The sequence below is a fragment of the Clupea harengus genome, chromosome 24, assembly GCF_900700415.2.
Source record: "Clupea harengus chromosome 24, Ch_v2.0.2, whole genome shotgun sequence".
Classification (NCBI taxonomy): Eukaryota; Metazoa; Chordata; class Actinopteri; order Clupeiformes; family Clupeidae; genus Clupea; species Clupea harengus.
Genome location: NC_045175.1, coordinates 10335588 through 10361303, shown reverse-complemented (window position 1 = coordinate 10361303; position 25716 = coordinate 10335588). Strand labels below are relative to the sequence as shown.

Here is a 25716-nt window from a genome sequence, read left to right as displayed (position 1 = left end):
GGTGTACTTAGAAATCACAAGTGATAATCTGAAATAAAATGTTTCTGACAGATGGCCCAAGAAACACTTTAGCATCAGTCCATCCTTCTGCTGAACCAGTGGAGGGAGATTCAGTGACTCTGACCTGCAGCAGTGATGCCAACCCACCAGCACAGACCTACACCTGGTATAAGAAGAGAGGAGATCAATCTTCATCAGTTGGATCGAGTCAGAATATCAGCTTTACAAATATCAGCTCTGAGCAGAGTGGACGCTATTACTGTGAGGCTGGGAATGAGATTGGACAGAACGGATCTCCAGTGGTACAGATCAGTGTTACATGTAAGTTTTGAACTCAAGAAATGCAGCAGCAATAGAACATGAAATCTGAAGATTTTCAAGTTATCTGCCCAGATGTGCAATGATTTCAGTTCAAGTATCATTTTATAGTTACTAAAATTATATTAATTTAGACGATAATGTTTTTGCCAAGTGAAAATCATACCTTATTATACTTTCTTTTTCATTTTCTTGTGAAATCCAAATAACTATTTGTCAAGTTAAAGTCATACCTTGTTATTGCAATGACGAAAGAGAAACCCTTGCTGATTTCTCCACTATAATCAATGTTGATTTATCTGCTGTTGATGAGACATTGTGGGAACTGACCTCTGATTTACAGTTCATGTTTCATGAAATTCAATTTTATTTTTACATTACCCTTTGTGAGTACTGTAAACTGCTTCTGAAAACATCCAGTCAGTCATGACATCAAAGTGTAATTTTGAGTGCATGGGGTAAAGGCGTAATTGACCTTATAGCTGAGGAGGTGTTGATCAGATTGACAGTGAACTAAAAGTTCATTGGAATATGGTATTATATTAATTACTTAATTAATTATTTAATTCATTAATTATATTTCTGACGATCTAGACTCCCCCAGGAATACCCTGGCATCACTCAGTCCTTTACTGTTCAAAGCTTCATGTTGTCTGTTCAGCCTTCTTTGAACGTAGAAATCAGAAGTGATAATCTGAAATCAAATGTTTCTGACAGATGGCCCAAGAAACACTTTGGCATCAGTCCATCCTTCTGCTGAACCAGTGGAGGGGGATTCAGTGACTCTGACCTGCAGCAGTGATGCCAACCCACCAGCACAGACCTACACCTGGTATAAGAAGAGTGGAGATCAATCTTCACCAGTTGGATCAAGTCAGAATATCAGCTTTGCAAATATCAGCTCTGAGCAGAATGGAATCTATTACTGTGAGGCTGGGAATGAGATTGGACAGAACAGATCTCCAGTGGTACAGATCAGTGTAACATGTAAGTTTTGAACTCAAGAAATGCAGCAGCAATAGAACATGAAATCTGAAGATTTTCAAGTTATCTGCCCAGATGTGCAATGATTTCAGTTCAAGCATCATGTTATAATTTCTACAGTAATACTAATTAAGTATTTAATGTTTTTGCCAAGTGAAAATTAAACCTTATTTTACTTGTTCATTTTCTTGTGTAAATCAAATAACCTTTTGTCAAGTGAAAGTCATACCTTGTTATTGCAATGACTAAAGAGAACCCATGTTGATTTCTCTGCTTTAATCAATGCTGATTTATCTGCTGAAATCACTGCTGATTTTACTGTGTGTATTTTTCGTTGTGATTCATAGATGTACCAAGAAATACCTTAGTATCAGTCCATCCATCTGGTGACATAAAAGAGGGCGACTCAGTGACTCTGACCTGCAGCAGTGATGCCAACCCACCAGTGCAAAAATTCACCTGGTACACTAACAAGCATGGGTCTGAGTGTGCATGGATCGGACAAGGACAGAGCTACAACATTTCTAACATCAGCACTGAGCATACTGGATCTTACTACTGTAAGGCAGAGAATAAACGTGGAGCCAGCCGTTCCAGTGACACATTTTTGGATGTGTACTGTGAGTACTGATATATACTAGTACAATAAGTCAGGGAATCAAACTCTTATTCAGAGAGTAAAGGATCAAATTCTGTCTGACTTAATAATGCAATTAATGAGACATTGTGGGGACTGACATCTGAATTACTGTTCATGTTTCATAAAATAAAATTTTATTTAAATTTTCACATTTCCCTTTGTGAGTACTGTAAACTCTTCTGAAAACATCCAGTCAGTCATGAAATCAAAATGTAATTTAGAGTAGGTGGGGTAAAGGTGTACTTGACCTTATAGCTGAGTAGATGTTGATCAGATTGACTGTCAATTAAAAGATAATTGGAATGTGGTATTATATTAATTATTTAATTAATTAATCATATTTATCGCAATGTAGACTCCCCCAGGAATACCCTGGCATCACTCAGTCCTTCACTGTTCAAAGCTTGCGGTTTTCTGTTCAGCCTTCTTTGTACGTAGAAATCACAAGTGATAATCTGAAATCAGATGTTTCTAACAGATGGCCCAAGAAACACTTTGGCATCAGTCCATCCTTCTGCTGAACCAGTGGAGGGGGATTCAGTGAATCTGACCTGCAGCAGTGATGCCAACCCACCAGCACAGACCTACACCTGGTATAAGAAGAGAGGAGATCAATCTTCACCAGTTGGATCAAGTCAGAATATCAGCTTTGCAAGCATCAGCTCAGAGCAGAGTGGACGCTATTACTGTGAGGCTGGGAATGAGATTGGACAGAACGGATCTCCAGTGGTACAGATCAGTGTAACATGTAAGTTTTGAACTCAAGACATGCAGCAGCAATAGAACATGAAATCTGAAGATTTTCAACTTATCTGCCCAGATGTGCAATGATTTCAGTTCAAGTATCATGTTATAGTTACTACAGTAATAGTAATTTAGACTATAATGTTTTTGCCAAGTGAAAATCATACCTTATTATACTTTATTTTTCATTTTCTTGTGAAATCCAAATAACCATTTGTCAAGTTAAAGTCATAAGGTCTGTGTTCTGTCCGTGTTCAATTTCTGAGTTTGTCTCCCTTGTGTTGTCACATGTTTGTTCCCTTGTCTAGTCCTCGTGCTTTCTTGTTCCCGCCATGTGCTTTCCTATGTTTGTTTGTCTATGCCATGTGCCCTCTTGTTGTTGTTCGTGTCTCCACCCCTCACCTGTTCCCAATCACCTGGGTTGTTTGTATTATTGGTTTCTCCTGTGTCCTGTTAATTCCCCTTGTTTAGTCCACCTGTGTCATTGTCTGCCCCGCCTTGATTGTTCTCACCTGTCCCTCATTATCTGTTGCCTGTGTCTATATATAGTCCTTGTATTCTTGTTTCTTGTTGCGTCTTCGTAATTACATGTTACCTGGTATGTTCATTGGTTTTCCCGCTCTGCGGTGTGTTTCCAGCGATTAGCGCTTCCTCCTTGTTAATGTGATTTACTCGTGCTTCTGACCTCTGCCTGTACAATGACTATTCTCCTGCCTATTCCCTGTTTGGATTTGTTTGCTACTCTTGGACTGCCTACCTGTGTACCGAACCCGGCTAGTAAACGTTTATTCTTCAATCTACTCTATGTGTTCTGAGTCGTGCGTTTGAGTCCTGCCCATCACCACCCATTCGTAAGAATACCTTGTTATTGCAATGACGAAAGAGAAACCCATGCTGATTTCTCCGCTGTAATCAATGTTCATTTGTCTGCTGTAATCAATGCTGATTTCTCTGCTGTTGATGAGACATTGTTGGGACTGACATCTGATTTACACTTCCTGTTTTGTAAAATTCTATTTTATTTCTATTTTCATCCCTTTTGTAAATACTGTAAACTGCTTCTGAAAACATCCAGTCAGTCATGACATCAAGGTGTAATATAGAGTACGTGGGGTAAAAGTGTACTTGACCTTATAGCTGAGGAGGTGTTGATCAGATTAAAAGTTAATTGGAATGTGGTATTACATTAATGTGTACATTAATTATATTTCTGACGATCTAGACTCCCCCAGGAATACCCTGGCATCACTCACTCCTTCATTGGTCAAAGCTTGGTGTTGTCTGTTCAGCCCTCGGTGTACTTAGAAATCACAAGTGATAATCTGAAATAAAATGTTTCTGACAGATGGCCCAAGAAACACTTTGGCATCTGTCCATCCTTCTGCTAAACCAGTGGAGAGGAATTCAGTGACTCTGGCCTGCAGCAGTGATGCCAACCCATCAGCACAGACCTACACCTGGTATAAAAAGAGAGGAGATCAATCTTCACGAGTTGGATCGAATCAAAATATCAGCTTTGCAAGCATCAGCTCTGAGCAGAGTGGACTCTATTACTGTGAGGCTGGGAATGAGATTGGACAGAACAGATCTCCAGTGGTACAGATCAGTGTAACATGTAAGTTTTGAACTCAAGACATGCAGCAGCAATGAAATCTGAATATTTTCAAGTTATCTGCCCACATGTGTAATGATTTCAGTTCATGCATCATGTTTTAGTTACTACAGTAATAGTAATTTAGACTAATGTTTTTGCCAAGTGAAAATCATACTTTTCATTTTCTTGTGAAATCCAAATAACCGTTTGTCAAGTTAGTCATACCTTGTTATTGCAATGACGAAAGAGAAACCCTTGCTGATTTCTCCGCTGTAATCAATGTTGATTTTTCTGCTGTTGATGAGACATTGTGGGGACTGATATCTGATTTACAGTTCCTGTTTCATGAAATTCTATTTTATTTCTATTTTCACTTTCCCCTTTGTGAGTACCGTAAACTGCTTCTAAAAAAATCCAGTCAGTCATGAAATCAAAGTGTAATTTTGAGTGTGGGGTAAAGGCGTAATTGACTTTATAACTGAGGAGATGTTGATCAGATTGACAATGAATTAAAAGTTCATTGGAAGTGGTATTATTTTAATTAATGAATTCATTAATTAATAAATCATATTTCTCACAATGTAGACTCCCCCAGGAACACCCTGGTATCACTCAGTCCTTCACTGTTCAAAGCTTGGTGTTGTCTGTTTAGCCTTCTTTGAATGTAGAAATCACAAGTGATAATCTGAAATCAAATGTTTCTGACAGATGGCCCAAGAAACATTCTGGCATCAGTCCATCCTTCTGCTGAACCAGTGGAGGGGGCATTCAGTGTCTCTGACCTGCAGCAGTGATGCAAACCCACCAGCATATACTTACACCTGGTATAAGAAGAGAGGAGATCAATCTTCACAAGTTGGATTGTGTCAGAATATCAGCTTTGCAAACATCGGCTCGGAGCAGAGAGGACTGTATTTCTGTGAGGCTAGGAATGAGATTGGACAGAACAGATCTTCAGCAGTACAGATCAGTGTAACATGTAAGTTTTGAACTCAAGACATGCAGCAGCAATATAACATGAAATCTCAAGATTGTCAACTTATCTGCCCACAGGTGTAATCATTTCAGTTCAAACATCATGTTATAATTACTACACTAATACTAAATAACTCTATAATGTTTTTGCCAAGTGAAAATTAAACCTTATTATACTTGTTAATTTGTTGTGAAAACCAAATAACCTTTTGTCAAGTGAAAGTCATACTTCATTATTGAATTGACGATAGAGAAACCCATGTTGATTTCTCTGCTGTAATCAATGCTGATTTCTCTTGTGTAATCACTGCTGATTTTACTACATGTATTTTCCATTGCTGATTCGTAGATGTACCAACAAATACCTTAGTATCAGTCCATCCCTCTGGTGACATAAAAGAGGGTGACTCAGTGACTCTGACCTGCACCAGTGATGCCAACCCACCAGTGCACAAATTCACCTGGTACACTAACAAGCATGGGTCTGAGTCTGCATTGATTGGACAAGGACGGAGCTACAACATCCCTACCATCAGCACTGAGCATACTGGATCTTACTACTGTAAGGCAGAGAATAAACGTGGAGCCAGCCGTTCCAGTGGCACATTTTTGGATGTGTACTGTGAGTATTAGATACTAGTACATTAAGTCAGGGAATCAAACTCTTATTCAGGGAGTTAAGGATCAAAGTATGTCTGACTTAATAATGCAGTTGATGATACATTGTGGGGACTGACATCTGATTTACAGTTCCTGTTTCGTAAAATTCTATTTCATTTCTATTTTCACATTCCCCTTTGTGAGTACTGTAAACTGCTTCTGAAAAAATCCAGTCAGTCATGAAATCAAAGGGTGATTTAGAGTACATGGGGTAAAGGTGTACTTTACCTTGGAGCTGAGGAGGTGTTGATCAGATTGACAGTCAATTAAAAGTTAATTGGAATGTGGTATTACATTAATGTGTACATTAATCATATTTCTGACGACCTAGACTCCCCCAGCAATACCCTGGCATCACTCAGTCCTTCATTGGTCAAAGCTTGGTGTTGTCTGTTCAGCCCTCGGTGTACTTAGAAATCACAAGTGATAATCTGAAATCAAATGTTTCTGACAGATGGCCCAAGAAACACTTTGGCATCAGTTCATCCTTCTGCTGAACCAGTGGAGGGGGATTCAGTGACTCTGGCCTGCAGCAGTGATGCCAACCCACCAGCACAGAACTACACCTGGTATAAGAAGAGAGGAGATCAATCTTCACCAGTTGGATCGAGTCAGAATATTATCTTTGCAAACATCAGCTCTGAGCAGAGTGGACTCTATTACTGTGAGGCTGGGAATGAGATTGGACAGAACGGATCTCCAGTGGTACAGATCACTGTAACATGTAAGTTTTGAACTAAAGGCATGCAGCAGCAATACAACATGAAATCTCAAGGTTTTCAACTTATCTTCCCATTTTTTTCCGCTGTAATCAATGTTTATTTCTCTGCTGTTGATGAGAAATTGTGGGGACTGACATCTGTTTTACAGTTCCTGTTACATACAATTCTAATTTAGTTCTATTTTCACACTTTGTGAGTACTGTAAACTGCTTCTAAAAACATCCAGTCATGAAATCAAAGTGCAATATAGAGTACGTGGGGTAAAGGTGTAAGTGACCTTATAGCTGAGGAGGTGTTGATCAGATTGACAGTGAATTAAAAGTTCATTTAAATGTGGTATTATATTAATTCATTAATGAATCATATTCTTCACGATCTAGACTCCCCCAAGAATACCCTGGCATCACTCAGTCCTTCTGGTGACTCAGTGACTCTGACCTGCAACAGTGATGCCAACCCACCAGTGCACAACTACACCTGGTACAGGAAGACCGAAGATGAAACAGTTCTTCAGGACACAGGGAGGATGCCGAACCTCACTCTTCATCTCATCTCTGGTGCGGAGGGACTTTATCACTGTGAGGCACGAAATGAGGTCGGCTCCAAGAACTCAACCGGAGTCAGGGTCTCGATGGCAGGTCCAGTACATTGTGTTACTTTCGCCTCAACTGTACAAACATTACATAACTTATCAACATCGCAAATTTCCTGAATTTCTGTTGACACATTTTACAGAGGTGTATATTTAGCATAGACAAGATTTTTTTTTTAGAACAACACAGCATTTGTAAATTTCTCTCTTCAGGTCCTGTCTTGCACAGAATAAAACTGTATCCTGCTCTGGGGGCCATCTTGGCTGCAGCCCTCCTACTGGTGTTCATTGCCTGCTGGAGGCGAGTGACACAGCAAAACTTCAGATGATAATATTAGAACATCGTCAGATTACTGTGAATTCACCACAGCAACCTCTGATTTCAGAAAACAATAATTTGCATCAAATTTATATCTGCATTTTCATCTGCCCCGTATCTGTACACACATAATACAGTTAGAATATTATAAACTTTGCTGATGTGTTTGGAATTTAGGAGACAGAAGACCAACTCGACCAACACCTCAATGAGCGCCCACAGCAACACACAGGTAAGCACTGCAAGTTAAAATGGAAACATCCTATGCTGACTTTACTGACTACTGGTTTGCTCAATAGATGAGTAAGACATGAAAATCTTCTCACTGAATATTGCCCCATTATATAATTACACCAAATACAGTACAGGCATACCAGGTTACACTGGTGCAGTGAGGTTTAAAGTGAGGTTTTGGAACTTGTGAAGTTACATCCATGAAATCTTGTACTAGAGGGAATATTTTCATTCTCCCTGTCTCTTGTTTTTTTTATAGGCTTACTCTAATCCTGTCTACGATGACATACCTAACCAGGAGGAGGACATCCAGTACGCCAGCATCCAGTTCAAGACCAACAACAAGCAGGAGGTGCCTAGCCAGGAGGAGGACATCCAGTACACAGAGCCAGTTGTCCCTGAGAAACCTCTGCCTGGCACGCCAGAGTAGGAGACCCAGTATGCCTTAACGAGACTCAGTGCTGCCACCCAGTGAGTATTTAATGACTTTACAGGAACATTGTACAACTCAGAGACAACTTTGGTGATGTTGTGAAATTGTACATTTGTGAAAAATCTGCAAGATGAAAGCATGAATATGAAGTTTTTTTCATTTTTAATATTTTTCAATTGATATAATAGGCCAGACAGAGAAGCTGCTGCAGAACCTGTGTTAATCTGCAACAAAGTACATTTTCCAAGTTCAAACAAACAAAAAACTTTATAAAGCTCTTATTGATTGGTGTACGATACACAGACCTGAGGATGATGATGATGTTGAGGAAGAGGATATACAAATGGCTTTGATTGGAAACTCATGTTTCAAGTTCTTAATATATTACCTGCTACTTGTTTCAACAAAGCTTATGATCAGCTTCTTGATTTTGACATATTGCCCATGTCAATCTACAGCAGTAGTTCATCTTCACAGTGAAATGATCTGGTAAACCAGCATGATAAATGTTTCAGGGTGAAAAGCTGTTGTTGACTGAGATGTTCACTGTCCACAGAACCGGGGATGTCTGGAAATCTACAGCACTGTCAGCAAGAAACCCAAACCATGACAGCAAGAGACCCTGGCCTGACCTTTACACTGTCTGATCAGCAATGACATTTGTGGTGATGTTTGTAGTTTTTATGTATCTCAACTTAAAAGTATTTTGTTTCAATTCCTTTTATTTACTTTATTCCAATTAAAACTGGTGTCGGTCAGTTCAGTATTTGAAGTTTATATGCTTGTGGAGATTGAGACATCAACATTATGCAAGTAACAACGTTTTGCCATTGACTGGCTTGATCTTCCACCATTTAAAAAAGAAAGTGTTTTTTCATACACTGTGAAAAGCTAATAGTAACTTCAAAACTTAAGGTGTGACATTATATTTTAGAGTGACTCGTACTTCAAATAATCTATGGGTATGGCTAATCTATGGGTGTGGCTAATCTATGGATCAGAGCTTTTGCAGTCATGGTAACGCTCAACACCTGACCTAACCAGAAACAAGTAATGGCAGACATAATAAGCAGAAGTTACTTTTGAAAGATTAAGTAATAACAGTTATTGTGAGTTTAGCTAAATTATTTCATGTTAAAGTAAATTGAACAACGCATACGGAGGAGCCATAAATGCATGTATATTGCAGTAGTGAATGTTGGTTCTAGGGGTTATGGGTGAATGCTGTTTTTTTTGTTTTGTTGCAATGATTAAGTTGCTGTTAAGTGTGGCTTTTCAAGATATGTGCATGGTAGAACTGTTTATGAACTGTGTAGATGATTTTTGAGAGTAAGTCAGGATTATTACTATGGGGAAGCACATTGGTAAAATCAAAGGAGGTGTAAGATTCATGAAGCAGCTGCTGTGACCACCAAAAATTGGCCAGCATAATATCCAAAATGGTAATATTATCAAGGTAACAAAGGAAAGGTCCCCACACTGGATTTGCTCAGACACCTGGGATCAGGAAGCAAACTAAGGTGTGAGTAACTGCAATTAATAATAGTATGGGAATGGGGGTAGGCCATTGAGAACCATCTCAGTCAACAGGTCAGAGAAACCTGATTATCATACAGAACAACAAAAGGTTGCCAGAACTGTTTGCATTACAAGCCTAGCTCATTTACATTACTAGGAGGTGTCTTAAAACAGTATATATGGCTAGAATTGAAGATGCTTGTGGTTCAGACCTACACCGCTGAATCCGGAGTATGTTCTACGTGCTTTGTTACTGCACTTTACTGGAATAAAGATTGCTGCATCAGAAACAAAGAAACTTCCTTCATTCTATACAGAGGTATTTGTAAAACAGAAAATGTTTTCCTGTATGCTCATTCTTGTGTGCTCAATGTTAACATTGAATGTGGTGTATAATAAAATAAAATAGCAATCACAATTATGTGTTTTTTTATTATGTGTCTGTGTCTGTGTGTGTGTGTGTGTGTGTGTATGTGTGTATACGTGCACAAGCACTTGTCTGGTTGTTGCTGGTTAAAATAATATAATAATATTGTAAAGTGAGTTGCTCACAACCATTTCTTTATTTTGGGTTTGGTTAGCTATTCCCTGACAACTCTGACATTCACTGTCCTATACCTCCTACGTATAAATATAACTGTTCCATATTGTGGTTTTCAGTTAAGTGTTAGTTACTGATACTGTGGCCATCATAATCAGTATATGGCCACAGTAATCCGTGAACATTTTATACCTCCTACACAGCCTGGGGCACTGGGGCGCGTCGTAGGCCAATTCTGAAGGGGCCTAGGTTAAATTGCTTCAGATGAGTTTAACAGGTTGATTTACACGGGGTTCACTGCTCTCCCTGATGGCCACAGATATTGGGGAACCAAGTCTCTTCAGGGTTCATGGGGCAAAATGTTTGCTGAGTGTTAGTGTGTAAGTATATGACCATTAGCATAACCCTATATATGCATTCTTGTGAATAGACTAGCATTGTCAAGTTTCACACACATGAATAATTTAAGATTGTAGAGGAATCAACAATAAAATTCAGTTTTAAAAAAAAATCCCTTCCGACACGTTTCATGTGAGGAATGTGGAGGACCCCCCCTGAAGCACATATGCTTGGAATGTGGAGTCGCTGTCCAAAACACACCTGGAATCACTCAATCAGAGAAAGGTTTTAGGAAATCACGTCTGTTCACACTGACACATAAATACCTAACATTAAATATAAACTTATAAAACTGTAAATTACAATTCAATATTTTGAGAATATTAAAAATGTTCACGGATTACTGTGGCCATATACTGATTATGATGGCCACAGTATCAGTAACTAACACTTAACTGAAAACCACAATATGGAACAGTTATATTTATATGTCTTCCATATACTGAAATATGATGGATTTCATTAGCACTACTACTAGTGTCAGTTTCCTGTAGAGGAGTGCTCTCAAGCCATCGTTAAATGCCAAAGTCATTAACAGCCCCATAAGACTAAACCAATGCAGATTTGCTGAGTCTTCCACCTTTTGACCCTCAAATCTATTCTACAGATGATCACCTTTTCCCAAACTGGGGTACGCGTACCCCCAGTGCCAAGGGTACGCAAAGGGATCTAGGGGGTACGCGGGGGGAAAAACAAGCACAGATTTCTTTGTGTAGTTTATTTGTAGGCTGCCAGGAACAGCTCCGAAAAAACACAATAACTTGCAGGTACAGGGGGGAAAAACTGAAACAAGACCAGTCTGAATTGAAAAAATGTAACAGAAAAAATGAATGAAGAAAAGTAAGGACAAATAAAAAAAGATGGAGTAAAAATAAAGGGAGAGGTGCAGGAAAGGGGAGGGCATAGAGTAACACAATCTGAAATGTACTGTGCCTTGTGTTGTGAGAAACATAGCACCATACTCAGACCTGTAGTCTCAGGCCTGGCAGGCTAAAATGCAGAAGTGGTTGCATATGCTGTTAGTATGTCAGAAGGCGTCAGGGAGTTGACATGACAACCAGCTCGGTACCAAATGGCCTCTGCATATGTTGATCTTGCAAAGAGGGGTGGTAGCTGGTGGTGTGGGTAAGAGCATGTATTGTTGGGGTGTAAATTGCCTCAGACCTCACGATTCAATATTGCAAAAACATTTACTTGCCGATTCAATATGAATTGTGATTCTTTTGAATTACTTTGTTTCTAAATGTAGACAGATCAGATGATGCAATATATTTTTTCCATCAGCTTAAGCTTCCTAAACTAGAGAAAAGTTTTCTCTACAAAACTGTTTAGTTCTTACAGAGCCCTTCCAGCGACCAGAAGTTATTTTGGAGAAGGTCAACTAGGGGTTAAAAAACATGTGCACATGCAAATACACACATTCTGTATATCCTAATATGTAACATAATCGGTATCTTCCTCCACCTCTAATGTATAGTTGAGTTTGTTTACCCTCCAATTGTCATAGCAACATTTAACTGTTTCACACCACACTCTACCCCACCGACAAACAGGAAGTAGCTCATGTCTAAAAGTGCCGGCCTTTGTGTTCTGCTCTTTATATTTAGCTGTTATCTCCACATCAGTGTCAACCAAACTCCAACTCATCTACAGCCCTAAACAGAGTCCACTAAAGCTCTATTCATACTGTTGTCAACACTTATAAGTACATGTCTAGATACTCTCTCTGAATCCAGTGGTCATGGCATAATAAACAAGGCTCACTTCATGCTGTGCCTCAGACATGCCCCTATTTCCCCTCTATGAGGAGCTGTCCCTAGGTCTGATCTTGATCCTGACCCTAGAGTCTCCCTGCCATGCAAATCTTCAGACTGTTTCTGCTCCAAGCACACCTGATGTTAATCAGTGTGATTAAAGCACTGGTCGTATTACAAATTAGATGTGTTCCCCAACAAAAGAATAATCATGCATTCAGGTATGTAGATTAAGTTAAGATTGAAAACTTGTAGGGTGGCAGGAGCAGTGTAGGGAAATTTTGATACTTACATAAAACTGTTCATTTGTTATGCCATAAACTGTTACTCGCAGAGGCCTTGAGCTATGCTTGTGTGTATGAGTCTGTGTATGCTTGCCTGCGACAAGACATGGGCCTTGCTAGTAAGAAGTGTGTGTGGTGTTCACTCTGCACATATATGAGTGTCTATGTGTTAGAAACAGAGTTGAGGCTAACTTCTTTTAACCACAAAAAGAACACTTGTTTGCTCTGGAGAGAGGCTATATTGCAGCCGTTGATGTGTAATGAGATGTAAAGAATGCCAACCATGTTCACAAGCCAGTTTGTGGGGTTGAGCTCATCACCGATGGTGGGAAGAAGGCGCGTGCTAACCGCAAGACCTGTGCATATTGCAGGATGCATAGAGGAAAGCAAACAGAAACCCCTTGGAAGTGCAAAGCAAGCGATGTCTACCTTTGCGTTCTACCAGAGAGAAACTGTTTTGATGCTTGGCATCCTGCTGTGGACTGATCTGTAATCTATTGACTAGCCTACAGCTGAAGAGCATATTTTTATACTCTTTGGGACTTTCAAAACCGATGGTTGTGGGGGACAGACAGCCACAATGACATTCCAGGACCATTACCTATTGGCCAATGTCTTGAAGGGCCATAAGCATTCATTTTAAACTCATGTTATTATTGCTGGGCTTTTCTAGAATAGAACCAAATATGGCACTTTTGCATCCTTTTTAGTTTAGTAATTGTATATTCAGAAATATATCAAGGCATGTCAGACTACGTCTGAAGGCCTTGGACTTTGAGTGTTTGAATACTGACTATTCACATTCACTGTTCATCATAGAAGGACTTTATACATTCTGTCTCTCTCTCTCTCTCTCTCTCTCTGTGTGTGTGTGTGTGTGTGTGTGTGTGTGTGTGTGTGTGTTGGTGTCATTTTAGGACGTTATGTTCATTTCTTCTTCATGTGTGCTGCGCTCAGAATGTGATGATCTCTGCTGATGGAGGACTGCTGATCACACTTAGCAAGCTGGTCACGTCTAGAGTTGCTAAGCAGGACAGTTTGACAGTTTGACCGTTTGTGATTGTGTCAACAGAGAGTGCTTACTGATAGAGAGAGAGAGAAGGAGAGAGAGAAAGAGGTAGAGAGAGAGAAGGAGAGAAAGAGAGCGAGAGAGAGAGAGAAGGAAAGAGAGAGAGAGAGAGAAGGAGAGAGAGTGCTTACTGAGTGCTTCAACACCATGACACACCCATCCATACATACACACCATTGCAAACACCACACAAGAACAAACTGCACACACATACATGCAAACAAGTGCACACACACAAACATATACAGACAAATTTGGACATATGCATGCTTACACAAGCACACACACATACACACATACGCCCACACTCACGCACACATACACACACACAGACACTCTCACATACACACATAGACACTCACACACACACACACACACACACACACACACACACACACACAGACACTCACACCCCCCCCCCCCACACACCAACACACCCACCCACACACAAAAACGAACACACACCCACACCCACCCACACACAAACCCACGCACAAACACACACATGCACGCACTTTGGCCCTCACATAGTTGGAGGAAAGCTCACTATCTCACATCACACCATTCTAGCAGTTTCCATGAAGTGGCTTCACAATTAACACTTGCTCAGAAGCAGTCACACTCTCCTTATCAGCATAAACGTAGTTGTCTCTGTAGGCTGCACATGCAAGAAGTACTGTATTTGGGATTGAAATACTAAGTGACACTAGTTAACCCAGCTGGACGACACAACTGGTAAGGAAGGAAGTATTGGGGAGATTGGTGATGGCAATGGAGTGGAGCAGGTCATGCTACTCATCCCCCTGTAAAAACCCTCAACTCACCCCCACTCCTTACGATACACCAAAAATCACAACTCATACCCACAGGAATTATGTTCTCACTAAACCTACCCATCCTTCACGGATTACCACCTAACCTTTCTCATGACCCATTAATCGTACCCCTTTGATCATTAATCATGATCGAAGGGTCTCTTTTTGTCTCTCTCTAGCAGGTCATGCCATGCAAAAAGCCTCCAGGCCTCAGTTCAGACTGCCCACAGAGGAAAAAGAGAAGTACAGTATCTCACCAGCTCCTCCTACCTCCCCTAACCACACACACATTTTAAATGTTACCAGTAGCTTTAGAGAAGTTTCTGTTTGCTCAGAGCATCTATCTCTCCTCCTCAACGAACGCAAGTAAGTGCAATACTTTACATATTAAGTGGATAGTTATCATTAAAAAACTACTGTTTGAAACAAATATGTTCCCAGCTCGTTCTAGTTTTGAAAGTTAGAGTTTCTGTAGAACGTTACCCTGCTACAGCAGTAAGTTACTGGCAGTAAGGCCCCTTGCTCATACAGTTCAAGGAGTAGATGGGTGTGAGTGCGTATGTCTTGTAGGTCCAACCTTCGGTACAGCGAATTATATTTACCATATATATGTATATAAAGTTTTTAAATCCTCACTATATTTACTGCATATATGTATGTAAAATGTTTAAATCCTCACTAAATATACTGTATGTATGTACATGCAGTTTTAAAATTCTCATTATGTTCACCATATATATGTATATACACTTCTAAAATCCTCACTTTACAGCACTTTGTCAGATATGTCTAAAACTTGTGCACAGTACTGAAGATATGCATGCCTGTGTGCAGGCCGTATAGATATGAATGAAAGTGGTGTATTGTCTTTTTATTGTTATGGTCATTTTAATGGGATTTGGGAATGGGAAGGTGTAACAGTCCCCCTTTCACCCTACTTAGTTACTGATAGTTAAAGGGACCATCTGGTCTGTCCCGCTCCTGTGGATGCAAATTCCACAACATTGTCAGACTTCACCACACTGCTGTTGTTAAAATATCCCCCATACAGTGGGTGTTTGCATAGTGCATGTTTGCGTATGAAGACTGTGGTGGGTTTGAAATGTGTGTGTCTGTGTGTTATCGAATGTTAATGCACTTCTTAAGCCCTTATTCTTTCAGAAAAGGGGCAGTGGTGTCTTGCTCTCTGTGTCAGCATGTTTGTCTCTGCTCATGCTAGGTTTCATAACCGCATTCAAAGCGTTTATCAGCGACCTTACATCTGCAAATAGCATCCGTCTCAGAGAAAACCTGTGAGTACAGTTTAACAAGTATTGGTTCCCTTTTTTGTCTTATAAATAAACATTTTGAAATTTTGTTGAACAACATGATTTGAAATTATTTACTTTGTCAATTTACAAGCAATAAAAAGTCTTATTTTCATGTTTAATTTGCTTTTTTGTTCACTGCCCCATTTAAGTGCTATGCTACTTTTAAACATGCAGTTTAAGCCTACCACATTGCTAATGCTAAACTTACGTCTCTGTTGCACCCAAGGGTAGGTAGGCTACTAGTGTTCTGTTCCTGTCCTAGTTAACATAAAATCATATTTACATTTATAACTGTTTCCAAAGTGACATGGCTTGTCCTTTTTATAGGCATGTTGATGCAGCCATGTCAGTCGCAAAAGGCCCTGCAGTTCTCACTACAGTCTTTTGCATTTTATCAGGTAATTCAGCACTGTATTTTTATACATATTTACATAGGGGTGGGTCTTGTGTGAATTCTCTTGTCAAAATTAGTTTCCAACGTGTCATGTCTGTGTTCAAAAGAGACCCAAGCGGGCCCAAGCATATATTTATTTTTGTAGTTTTTCTGTAGGCTGCCAGGAACAGTTCCAAACTGTAGGGAAAAACAGGAAACAATAATAGTCTGATTTGCAGTAGTTCAACAAAAAACAGACCAGAATAGAAATAGTCTGGCAAGTAATCCACAAAAATCTGGAAACAGTCAAAGTCCAGGCAGGCAGGTAATCCACAGAGCAGGCAGGCAGGCAATTCAAACAGAAAAAAACTCACAAAGAGGCAGTAACTTTGGCAAAGCTGTCGTCAGAACAGACTGGGAACACATGAACTGAAAGAACAAATTAATTGAATTAACTATCTGACGCAGAGGCACAGACAGAGCAGTGTATACTGTAGTGTATACTGTATGTAGGCTTGGTAATACAATCAGGATGGGAAACAAAGTTGGCGGGAAACAAGACAAAGGCAGGAAGTAGGGGCGGGGCAACAAGCCCATGGTAAACCAAAACAAACAAGAGCACACAAGGACAAAACACAAAACGGCCAGCAGAGGGCCACAAGTAAACAGAGTCTCATGCTACTGACTAGGGTTGGGTACCGAGAACCGGTACCAATATGGAACCGGTTCTAATACAACCGGTACCTACCCGGACCGAAATGCAACGCAGATTTCGGTGCTTCATTTCGGTGCCTGAGCCAATTGAACACGGTCGCTAGGCAGATTCTGTGGGGCACATGTAAAACTGCCCCAGCTCCCAATGTAAACTTTGTCCTGTGTCGCTCACGCTCATTGGTGTTTTCATAGCAACAGTGTTATGACAGTGAAGAGCAGGCAGCATTTCAGAGCAAGCACAAACAGAGCTAGCCATCAACCTTTTAACAGAGAAAATACCGAAAGGTAAACGGTCAAAAGTGTGGCTGTATTTCGCACAAAAAGATTCAAACATCGCGACGTGCAGCAAATGCAACAAAATAATTGCGTGAAAAGAGGGGAGAGAAGGCAAGAGTCAACGGCAGATCAGCAACCGAAGACTGAAAAATATACGGAGATGACAGCTAAACTACCAACTGTAGTCTCTTAAAGGGGCAGTACACATTTTCTCGTACTCAGTGTGTTCAAGTAACAAGATTAACTATAAACAAGATAGAAAAGATAGGTATAAACAAATCATAAAATGGTGAAATTTGATGAAATAAATGCAATCAAAATAATACATTTTTGACTCCAAAGGCAAATATGCTCATATTTTTGCAAAAGAAGTTTGAAACAGTTCATATATTATTTAAGTTTTAAGTTAAAAAGTGTTTTGTATTTATTTATTTATATATATATAATCTACTTTAAACAGTTCATATATTTGGCAATAAAAAAAGTCTTTCTTAAATGTCGTCAATCGTAATTTTTTTTATTTATTATAAAAGTATCGGTTCCGGCACCGTTTAGGCACCGGTATCGTTTTAAAAGTATCGGTTATGTACCGGTATCGGATAAAAACCAAACGATACCCATCCCTACTACTGACACAACGTGCATCAATGGCAAAATTTCAATTTCAAGTTTTCTCCAGACTGTGAGCTTGCTTCCCAAAATGGTGATGTTGCTTGAGGCAAGGCATGAATAATAAAGCAATGAACATATGACTGAGTGTAATGTAATGGTCTACAAAGTTATGGGCTCCTTTAATATGTATGAAGAGATACCCACAATGCACTTCAACCCAGCTCACCAACTGCAGCCAAATTAGAATCCTGAATCAGATCTTTGCATTTGTGAAAGTATCTCTTACTCACTATCAGAATCCTAAGGCAGATCTTTGCATTTGTGAAAGGTCCAGTAGCTGAAATGCTTAAACCTCTCTCTAATATGTGTCTAGGTGTTCTTGGACAGCAAGTCTACAGTGTGAGCTATTCCTCTACCAATGTCTGTGGTGTAAAGGGGTCATATGTGGACATTTTTTGCACTTACTCATATCCAACCCATCTTGAAATTAGAGAAACATTCTGGTACATCAAAAATGGTGATAAATCAGACGACTTGAGTCTGGTTTCCAACTTTAAGGAGCGTGTGGAATATCTTGGTGACAAAGTGAACAACTGTACCCTACAAATCAAGGATCTGAAAGAGAGTGACACTGCAGAAAAATACAGATTCAGGTTCATAACTAATGACTCAAGGGGGAAATGGTCTGGATCTGAGGTCACTCTCTCTCTGGCAAGTAAGTAATGCAGAAATTCTAAGCATTTCATTTGTATAAATTCCTGTTCATGGACACACACTATGTTATAGACATTTAGATATATGTTGTCCACATATGTATGCTGTTTGAAGCATGGCAATCATACTTGATTTATTTTGCTCTCAGATCTTGCTGTAACATTGAGTCCAAAAACAGTGTCAGAGGGTAATCAAGTGACACTGACCTGTAACACCAACTGCAGTCTGAGTAACAACCCCACCTACATCTGGTACAGGAACTCACAGCCTCTGACTAACCTAGACCCAACCAGCAGCAACACCCTGTCCATAACCTCAGTTAGCAAAGAGGATGCTGGTTATTACTCCTGTGCTGTAAGAGGACATGAGGGTCACCCGTCACCGTCTGTTTGTAAGTAAATATCACTTCTTGCCGTTTTTGTTTTTGGCAATTGTGTTGCCACTTAGCAGTTCATCATCAGTCATGATGAGAAAGAGGAAGATACACTTTAAATATTTCTCTGAACATTTTTCAAAGCAATGTTAATTTCTCTGTATTTGTTCATGATGATGATTAATAATGTCTAGGAAATAGTTTTCCTTGAAAAAAACCTCCGCAAGAGAATAACTCTAGTGTTGTTTGTGTCCATGTTTCAGGTGTTCTGAGTTGCTGGAGTGTGACGTACACCTCAAAAAGCATCTGTGCCTTGAAGGGCTCCTCGGTGGAATTCCAGAGCTATTACACGTACCCTGAAGATAACACTGTCACAAAAGCATTCTGGTTTATCAAGGGATCATGGCCACCTGGTGAAGAACCTAAGGAGGTGATAGAGGAAAAACTGTATCGTGGCCGAGTGAATTATTCTGAAAATAAGACAAATAACCACAGTCTGAGGATAACAGACCTGATCACTGGAGACTCAAACAGTTTTCACTTCAGGTTTATAACTGATAAAGTAGGAGGGAAGTATGCTGGTGGAGATGTTAAACTCTCAGTTACAGGTAATTTGCATGATTACAGCTGATTACTAACTGATTATATCATCATTACGCTGTTTATATAAGTATATATTCCATTATTACACTGCTTTTTCTTTCAGAACTGCAGGTACTGATGGATCCTGCAATTGTCACAGAGGGAGACAGAGTGACATTAACCTGTATCACCACCTGCAGTCTGAGTAACAACCCCAACTACATCTGGTACAAGAACCCACATGTTATTAATAGTACACACACAGCTGGCAACACTCTGAACATACGCTCAGTCGGCATTGAAGATACAGGCAGTTACTCCTGTGCAGTTAAGGGACATGAGGTTCACAGATCACCAGAAAGGACTCTCAGTGTCAGATGTAAGTATGTGAGATTCATAACGTCTTTTGTGATGAAATTTAACATAACTAAACTAGATTCCGGAGAAGACACTGGAGACAAACACAGCCTTCTTTGTACGTAGAAATCATATTTATTACTGTGAGGCTGGGAATGAGATTGGACAGAACAGATCTTCAGCGGTACAGATCAGTGTAACATGTACGTTTTGAACTCAAGATATGCAGCAGCAATTCAAAATGAAATCTCAAGATTTTCAAATTATCTGCCCACATGTGTAATGATTTCAGTTCAAGTATCATGTTATAATTACTACAATAATAGTAATTTTTAGACCATAATGTTTTTGCCAAGTGAAAATCATACCTTATTATACTGTCCTTTTCTTGTGAAATCCAAATAACCATTTGTCAAGCTAGTAATACCTTGTTATTACAATGACGAAAGAGAAACCCATGCTGATTTCTCTGCTGTTGATGAAACATTGTGGGGACTGACTTTTGATTTACAATTTTATTTCTATTTTCACATTACCCTTTGTGAGTACTGTAAACTGCTTCTGAAAATATCCAGTCTGTCATGAAATCAAAATGTTATTTTGAGTACATGGGGTAAAGGCGTAATTTACCTCATAGCTGAGGGTGTTGATCAGATTGAGAGTGAATTAAAAGTTAATTGGAATATGGTATTATATTAATTCTTTATTTATTTATTTATTTATTTAATTAATTAACCATATTTCTCACAATCTAGACTCCCCCAGGAATACCCTGGCATCACTCAGTCCTTCACTGTTCAAAGCTTGGTGTTGTCTGTTCAGCCTTCTTTGAACGTAGAAATCGGAAGTAATAATCTGAAATCAAATGTTTCTGACAGATGACCCAAGAAACACTTTGGCATCAGTCCATCCTTCTGCTGAACCAGTGGAGGGGAATTCAGTGACTCTGACCTGCAGCAGTGATGCCAACCCACCAGCACAGACCTACACCTGGTATAAGAAGAGTGGAGATCACTCTTCACCAGTTGGATCGAGTCAGAATATCAGCATGGCAAACATCAGCTCTGAGCAGAGTGGACTCTATTACTGTGAGGCTGGGAATGAGATTGGACAGAACAGATCTCCAGTGGTACGGATCAGTGTTACATGTAAGTTTTGAACTCAAGACATGCACTAGCAATACATCATGAAATCTGAAGATTTTCAACTTATATGACCACATGTGTAATGATTTCAGGTTAAGCTAATGTTACAGTATAGTTATCAGATTAATAGTTATTAAGTCTATAATGTTTTTGCCAAGTGAAAATTAAACCTTATTATACTTGTTCATTTTCTTGTGAAAACCAAATAACCTTTTGTCAAGTGAAAGTCATACCTTGTTATGTCATTGACGAAAGAGAAACCCATGCTGATTTGTCCGCTGTAATCAATTGTGATTTTACTGTGTGTATTTTCCGTTGCTGATTCTTAGATGTACCAAAAAATACCTCAGTATCAGTCCATCCCTCTGGTGACATAGAAGAGAGCGACTCAGTGACTCTGACCTGCAACAGTGATGCCAACCCACCAGTGCACAACTTCACCTGGTACACTAACAAGCTTGGGTCTGAGTCTGCATGGATCGGTCAAGAACAGAGCTACAATATCCTTAACATCAGCACTGAGCATACTGGATCTTACTACTGTAAGGCAGAGAATAAACGTGGAGCCAGCAGTTCCAGTGGCACATTTTTGGATGTGTACTGTGAGTACTGTTATATACTAGTAGATTAAGTCAGGGAATCAAACTCTTATTCATAGAGTAAAGGATCAAAGTCTGTGTGACTTAATAATGCAGTTAATGAGACATTGTGGGGACTGACATCTGATTTACAGTTCACGTTTCATAAAATTATTTTTTATTAGTATTTCCCTTGATGAGTACTGTAAACTGCTTCTGAAAACATCCAGTCAGTCATGAAATCCATGTGTAATTTAGAGTACGTGGGGTAAAGGCATAATTCACCTTGAGGTGTTGGATCAGATTGACAGTGAATTAAAAGTTCATTCAAATATGGTATTATATTAATTCATTAAACATATTCCTCACGATCTAGACTCCCCCAGGAATACCCTGGCATCACGCAGTCCTTCTGGTGACCTTCAAGAGGGCAACTCAGTGAATCTGACCTGCAGCAGTGATACCAACCCACCAGTGCACAAATACATCTGGTACCGGACGACCGGAGATGAAACAGTTCTTCAGGGCACAGGGAGGACGCTTAACCTCACTCTTCATCTTGTCTCTGGTGTAGAGGGACTCTATCACTGTGAGGCACGAAATAAGGTCGGCTCCAAGAACTCAACCGGAGTCAGGGTCTCCTTCGCAGGTCCAGTGTAGTGTCTTACTTTCACCTCAACAGTACAGACATTACATTACAAATTTACTTCCCTGCATTTCTGGATGATACATTTTACAGAGATGTATATTTAGCATAGACAAGATTTTTTAGCACAACATATCATTTGTAAATGTCTCTCTTCAGGTTCTGGCTGGCAGGGAAGAATACTGTATCCTGCTCTGGGGGCCATCTTGGCTGCAGCCCTCCTACTGGTGGTCATTGCCTGCTGGAGGTGAGTGACAGAGCAATACTTCAGATCATAATATCACAATATCGTCTGATTACTGTGAATCACCACAGCAACCTCTGATTAGAGAAAACAATAATGTTCATCGCATTTCTGTCTGCATTTCCAGCTGCCCCGTATTTATACACACATAATACATTTACAATATTTTAAACTTTGCTGATGTGTTTGGAATTTAGGAGACAGAAGACCAACTCAACCAAAACCTCAAGGAGGGCCCACAGCAACACACAGGTAAGCACTGCAAGTTCAAATAGAAACATCCTATGCTGACTGTACTGACTTGTTTGCTCAGTAGATGAGTAAGACACCCAAATCTTCTCACTGAATATTGCCCCATTATATAATTACACCAAATGCAGTGCAGGCATCACAGGTTACACTGGTGCAGTGAGGTTTAAATGGGGGGGAGTGGAATGGTAGTCAGCGGGTACATTGCTGTGCGGTGAATAGACATACGCTAGCACCTATGACTTTAGCCTCCTTGCTAGTACGCCTGCCTCCCATGATTGTGAGTCCGAGATTGTGAGTCTGAGTCATGTGTGCGATGGAACTTGTGAGGTTTTGTTAGAACTTGTCAGATGTTCATGAAATATTGTACTAGAGGAAATATTTTAATTCTTCCTGTCTCTTGTCTGTCACAGGGAGACTCTGATCCTGTGTACGATGACGTCTCCACAGTCCCCAAGGCCCGCGGCGCTGGCCAGAGAGTCGCAGCGCACCATGAGGAGGAGGATGAGGTTCAGTACGCCAGCGTCCATTTCACGCCCAACAACAAGCAGTATGTGCCTAGCCAGAAGGAGGATGTCCAGTATGCCAGTGTCAAGTTCAAGACCAACAACAAGCAGGAGGTGCTTAACCAGGAGGAGGACATCCAGTACGCCAGCGTCGAGTTCAAGACCAACAACAAGCAGGAGGTGCCTAGCCAGGAGGAGGACATCCAGTACACAGAGCCAGTCGTCCCTGAGAAACCTTCGCCTGGCACGCCAGAGGAGGAGACCCAGTATGCCTCAGTAAGACTCAGTGCTGCCACCCAGTGAGTATTTACTGACTTTACAGGAACATTGTACACCTCAGAGACAACTTTGGTGGTGTTGCGAAATTGTACATTTGTGAAAAATCTACAAAATGAAAGAATGAATATGAAGTTTTTTCATTTTTAATATTTTTATAAAAGTCTGTTTGGTTCTGCAGTAACTTCTCTGTCTGGACTGTGTTAATCTGCAACACAGTAACTTCTCCAAGTTCTCCAAATTTAGTGGGGAATTTTTAAAGTAAAACAAAAAAATGTATTAGTAAGGTTCACGATATACAGACCTGAGGATGATGATGATGATGTTGAGGAGGAGGATCTACAAATGGCTTTGATTGGATAGTCATGTTTCAATTTCATAATTATTACCAACCATATATATATTACCTGCTACTTGTTTCAACAAAGCTTATGATCAGTTTATTGCTTTTGAAAGACATCTTGGCCCATGTCAAACTACAGCAGAAGTACATTTTCACAGTGAAATTTTCTGGTAAATCAGCATGATAAATGTTTCAGGGTGAAAAGCTGTTGTTGACTGAGATGTTCACTGTCCACAGAACCGGGGATGAGTTTGCAATCTACAGCACTATCAACAAGAAACCTGAACCATGACAGCAAGAGACCCTGGCCTGACCTTTACACTCTGATGAGCAATGACATTTGTAGTGATGTTTGTAGTTTTATTTATCTCAACTTATAAGCATTTTGTTTCAATTCCTTTTATAAAAGTGATTTGACTTGACTGGTGTCCGGCCAGTTCAGTATTTGAAGTTGATATGTTTGTGGAGATTGAGACATCAACATACTGTAAGTAACAACATTTTACAATTGACTGGCTTGATCTTCCACCATTTTGAAAAAGAACCTTTTTTTTTCATACACTTTGAAAAACTAATAGTAACTTTAAAGCTTAAGTTTTTACATTTTATTTTAGGCGTTATTTAAGAGTGACTCGTACTTCAAATAATCTATGGGTAATCTATGGGTAATCTATGGATCGGAGCTTTTGCAGTCATGCCAAATAGTGTCCGGGTGCCAAATAGTGTCATTACGTCATTTTGGCTTTCGCACGATCTTGAGTGACAGTTGCTATACCAGTTGCGTTACGTAACCCGGACACTTTTTGGCAGTCAGACGACCTAGGTGTTGTCAGAACATCATCGAAAACATCAACTTTGTCAATATAATTTATTTACATATATTATTTACAACTACTTTGTACTAGATTGTAATAGTTAACAAGTGTATTTTAACGTAGCATAATCTTGTTAGCGAGCCAGTTAGCCAACCATGTATTAAATAGAGCAATCTAGATAGATAAATAGATAAATAGCTAGATAGATAACATTAGGTAACATTAGTTAGCTATCTGTATAGATTGATGGATAGAGAATGAGTGAAAGAGAGAGAGAAAGAATGTTAAATAGCTAATGCTAGCTAGAAAAGGAGTCCAGATGCAGCATGGATATCATCAGATGTAGTCCCATAGCCCACCTCCCATTGATTACAAATACACTTTACCATAGACTACAGATACATGTTTTCCTTGTATTATTGCTATGTGTGTACACTTTTTCTGAGCTGGTGAACCAAGAACAAACGTGTCTCAAGTCAAACAGTTAAAGCAGCACAACGGAAGAATTGCTAATCGCTAACGAGATGCTAGTGGCTAAACCTTTTTTATAAAACAATTTCTACTCTAAACAATTTCAATTGAAATGCAAATGATGATGTAAACGGCTAAAATGGAACACTTTATTTACTGGGGAAAAAGTAGTTAAGCCACAATATTTAGCGACTAAAAAAGTAGCGGTACTGACTGCAAATGTTGACATACAGGATACCGGCAGGTGTAGCTAAAACGGAATACTTCAAAGTTTAGGCACAATATTAAGCGACTAAAAAGTAGCTGATGGCTTTTGAACGACTCTTGAGAATCTGACTCTGATTGCCAAAAAGTGTCCGGGTTACGTAGTGTCCGGGTTACGTAATGCTAGAGTTGGTATAGCAACTGTCACTCAAGAGTCATTCGAAAGCCAATATGACGTCACTATCAGGACACTATTAGGCACCCGGACAATGTTTTGCATTACAGTAACGCTCAACACCTGACCTAACCAGAAACAAGTAATGGCAGACATCA

At 39.7% G+C, this 25716-nt stretch overlaps 1 protein-coding gene across 1 annotated transcript; it reads left to right on the top strand.

Moving 5' to 3' along the window:
• The first annotated feature begins 3182 nt into the window (after positions 1–3182).
• On the top strand, positions 3183–24185 carry LOC105910988 (B-cell receptor CD22-like). Its single transcript, XM_042703467.1, has 8 exons — positions 3183–3284; positions 4032–4301; positions 21381–21653; positions 22006–22278; positions 22435–22522; positions 22717–22771; positions 23182–23550; positions 24090–24185. The coding sequence occupies exons 1-8, from the start codon at positions 3275–3277 to the stop codon at positions 24183–24185; spliced, it is 1434 nt and encodes a 477-aa protein (XP_042559401.1). The 5' UTR covers positions 3183–3274.
• Positions 24186–25716: the final 1531 nt, after the last annotated feature.

Coding starts and splice junctions, on each gene's coding strand:
- LOC105910988 (XM_042703467.1), top strand. Junction 22,523..22,716: donor GTGGTCATTGCCTGCTGGAG/GTGAGTGACAGA, acceptor TTTGGAATTTAG/GAGACAGAAGACCAACTCAA. Junction 23,551..24,089: donor AGGAGACCCAGTATGCCTCA/GTAAGACTCAGT, acceptor TAAATGTTTCAG/GGTGAAAAGCTGTTGTTGAC.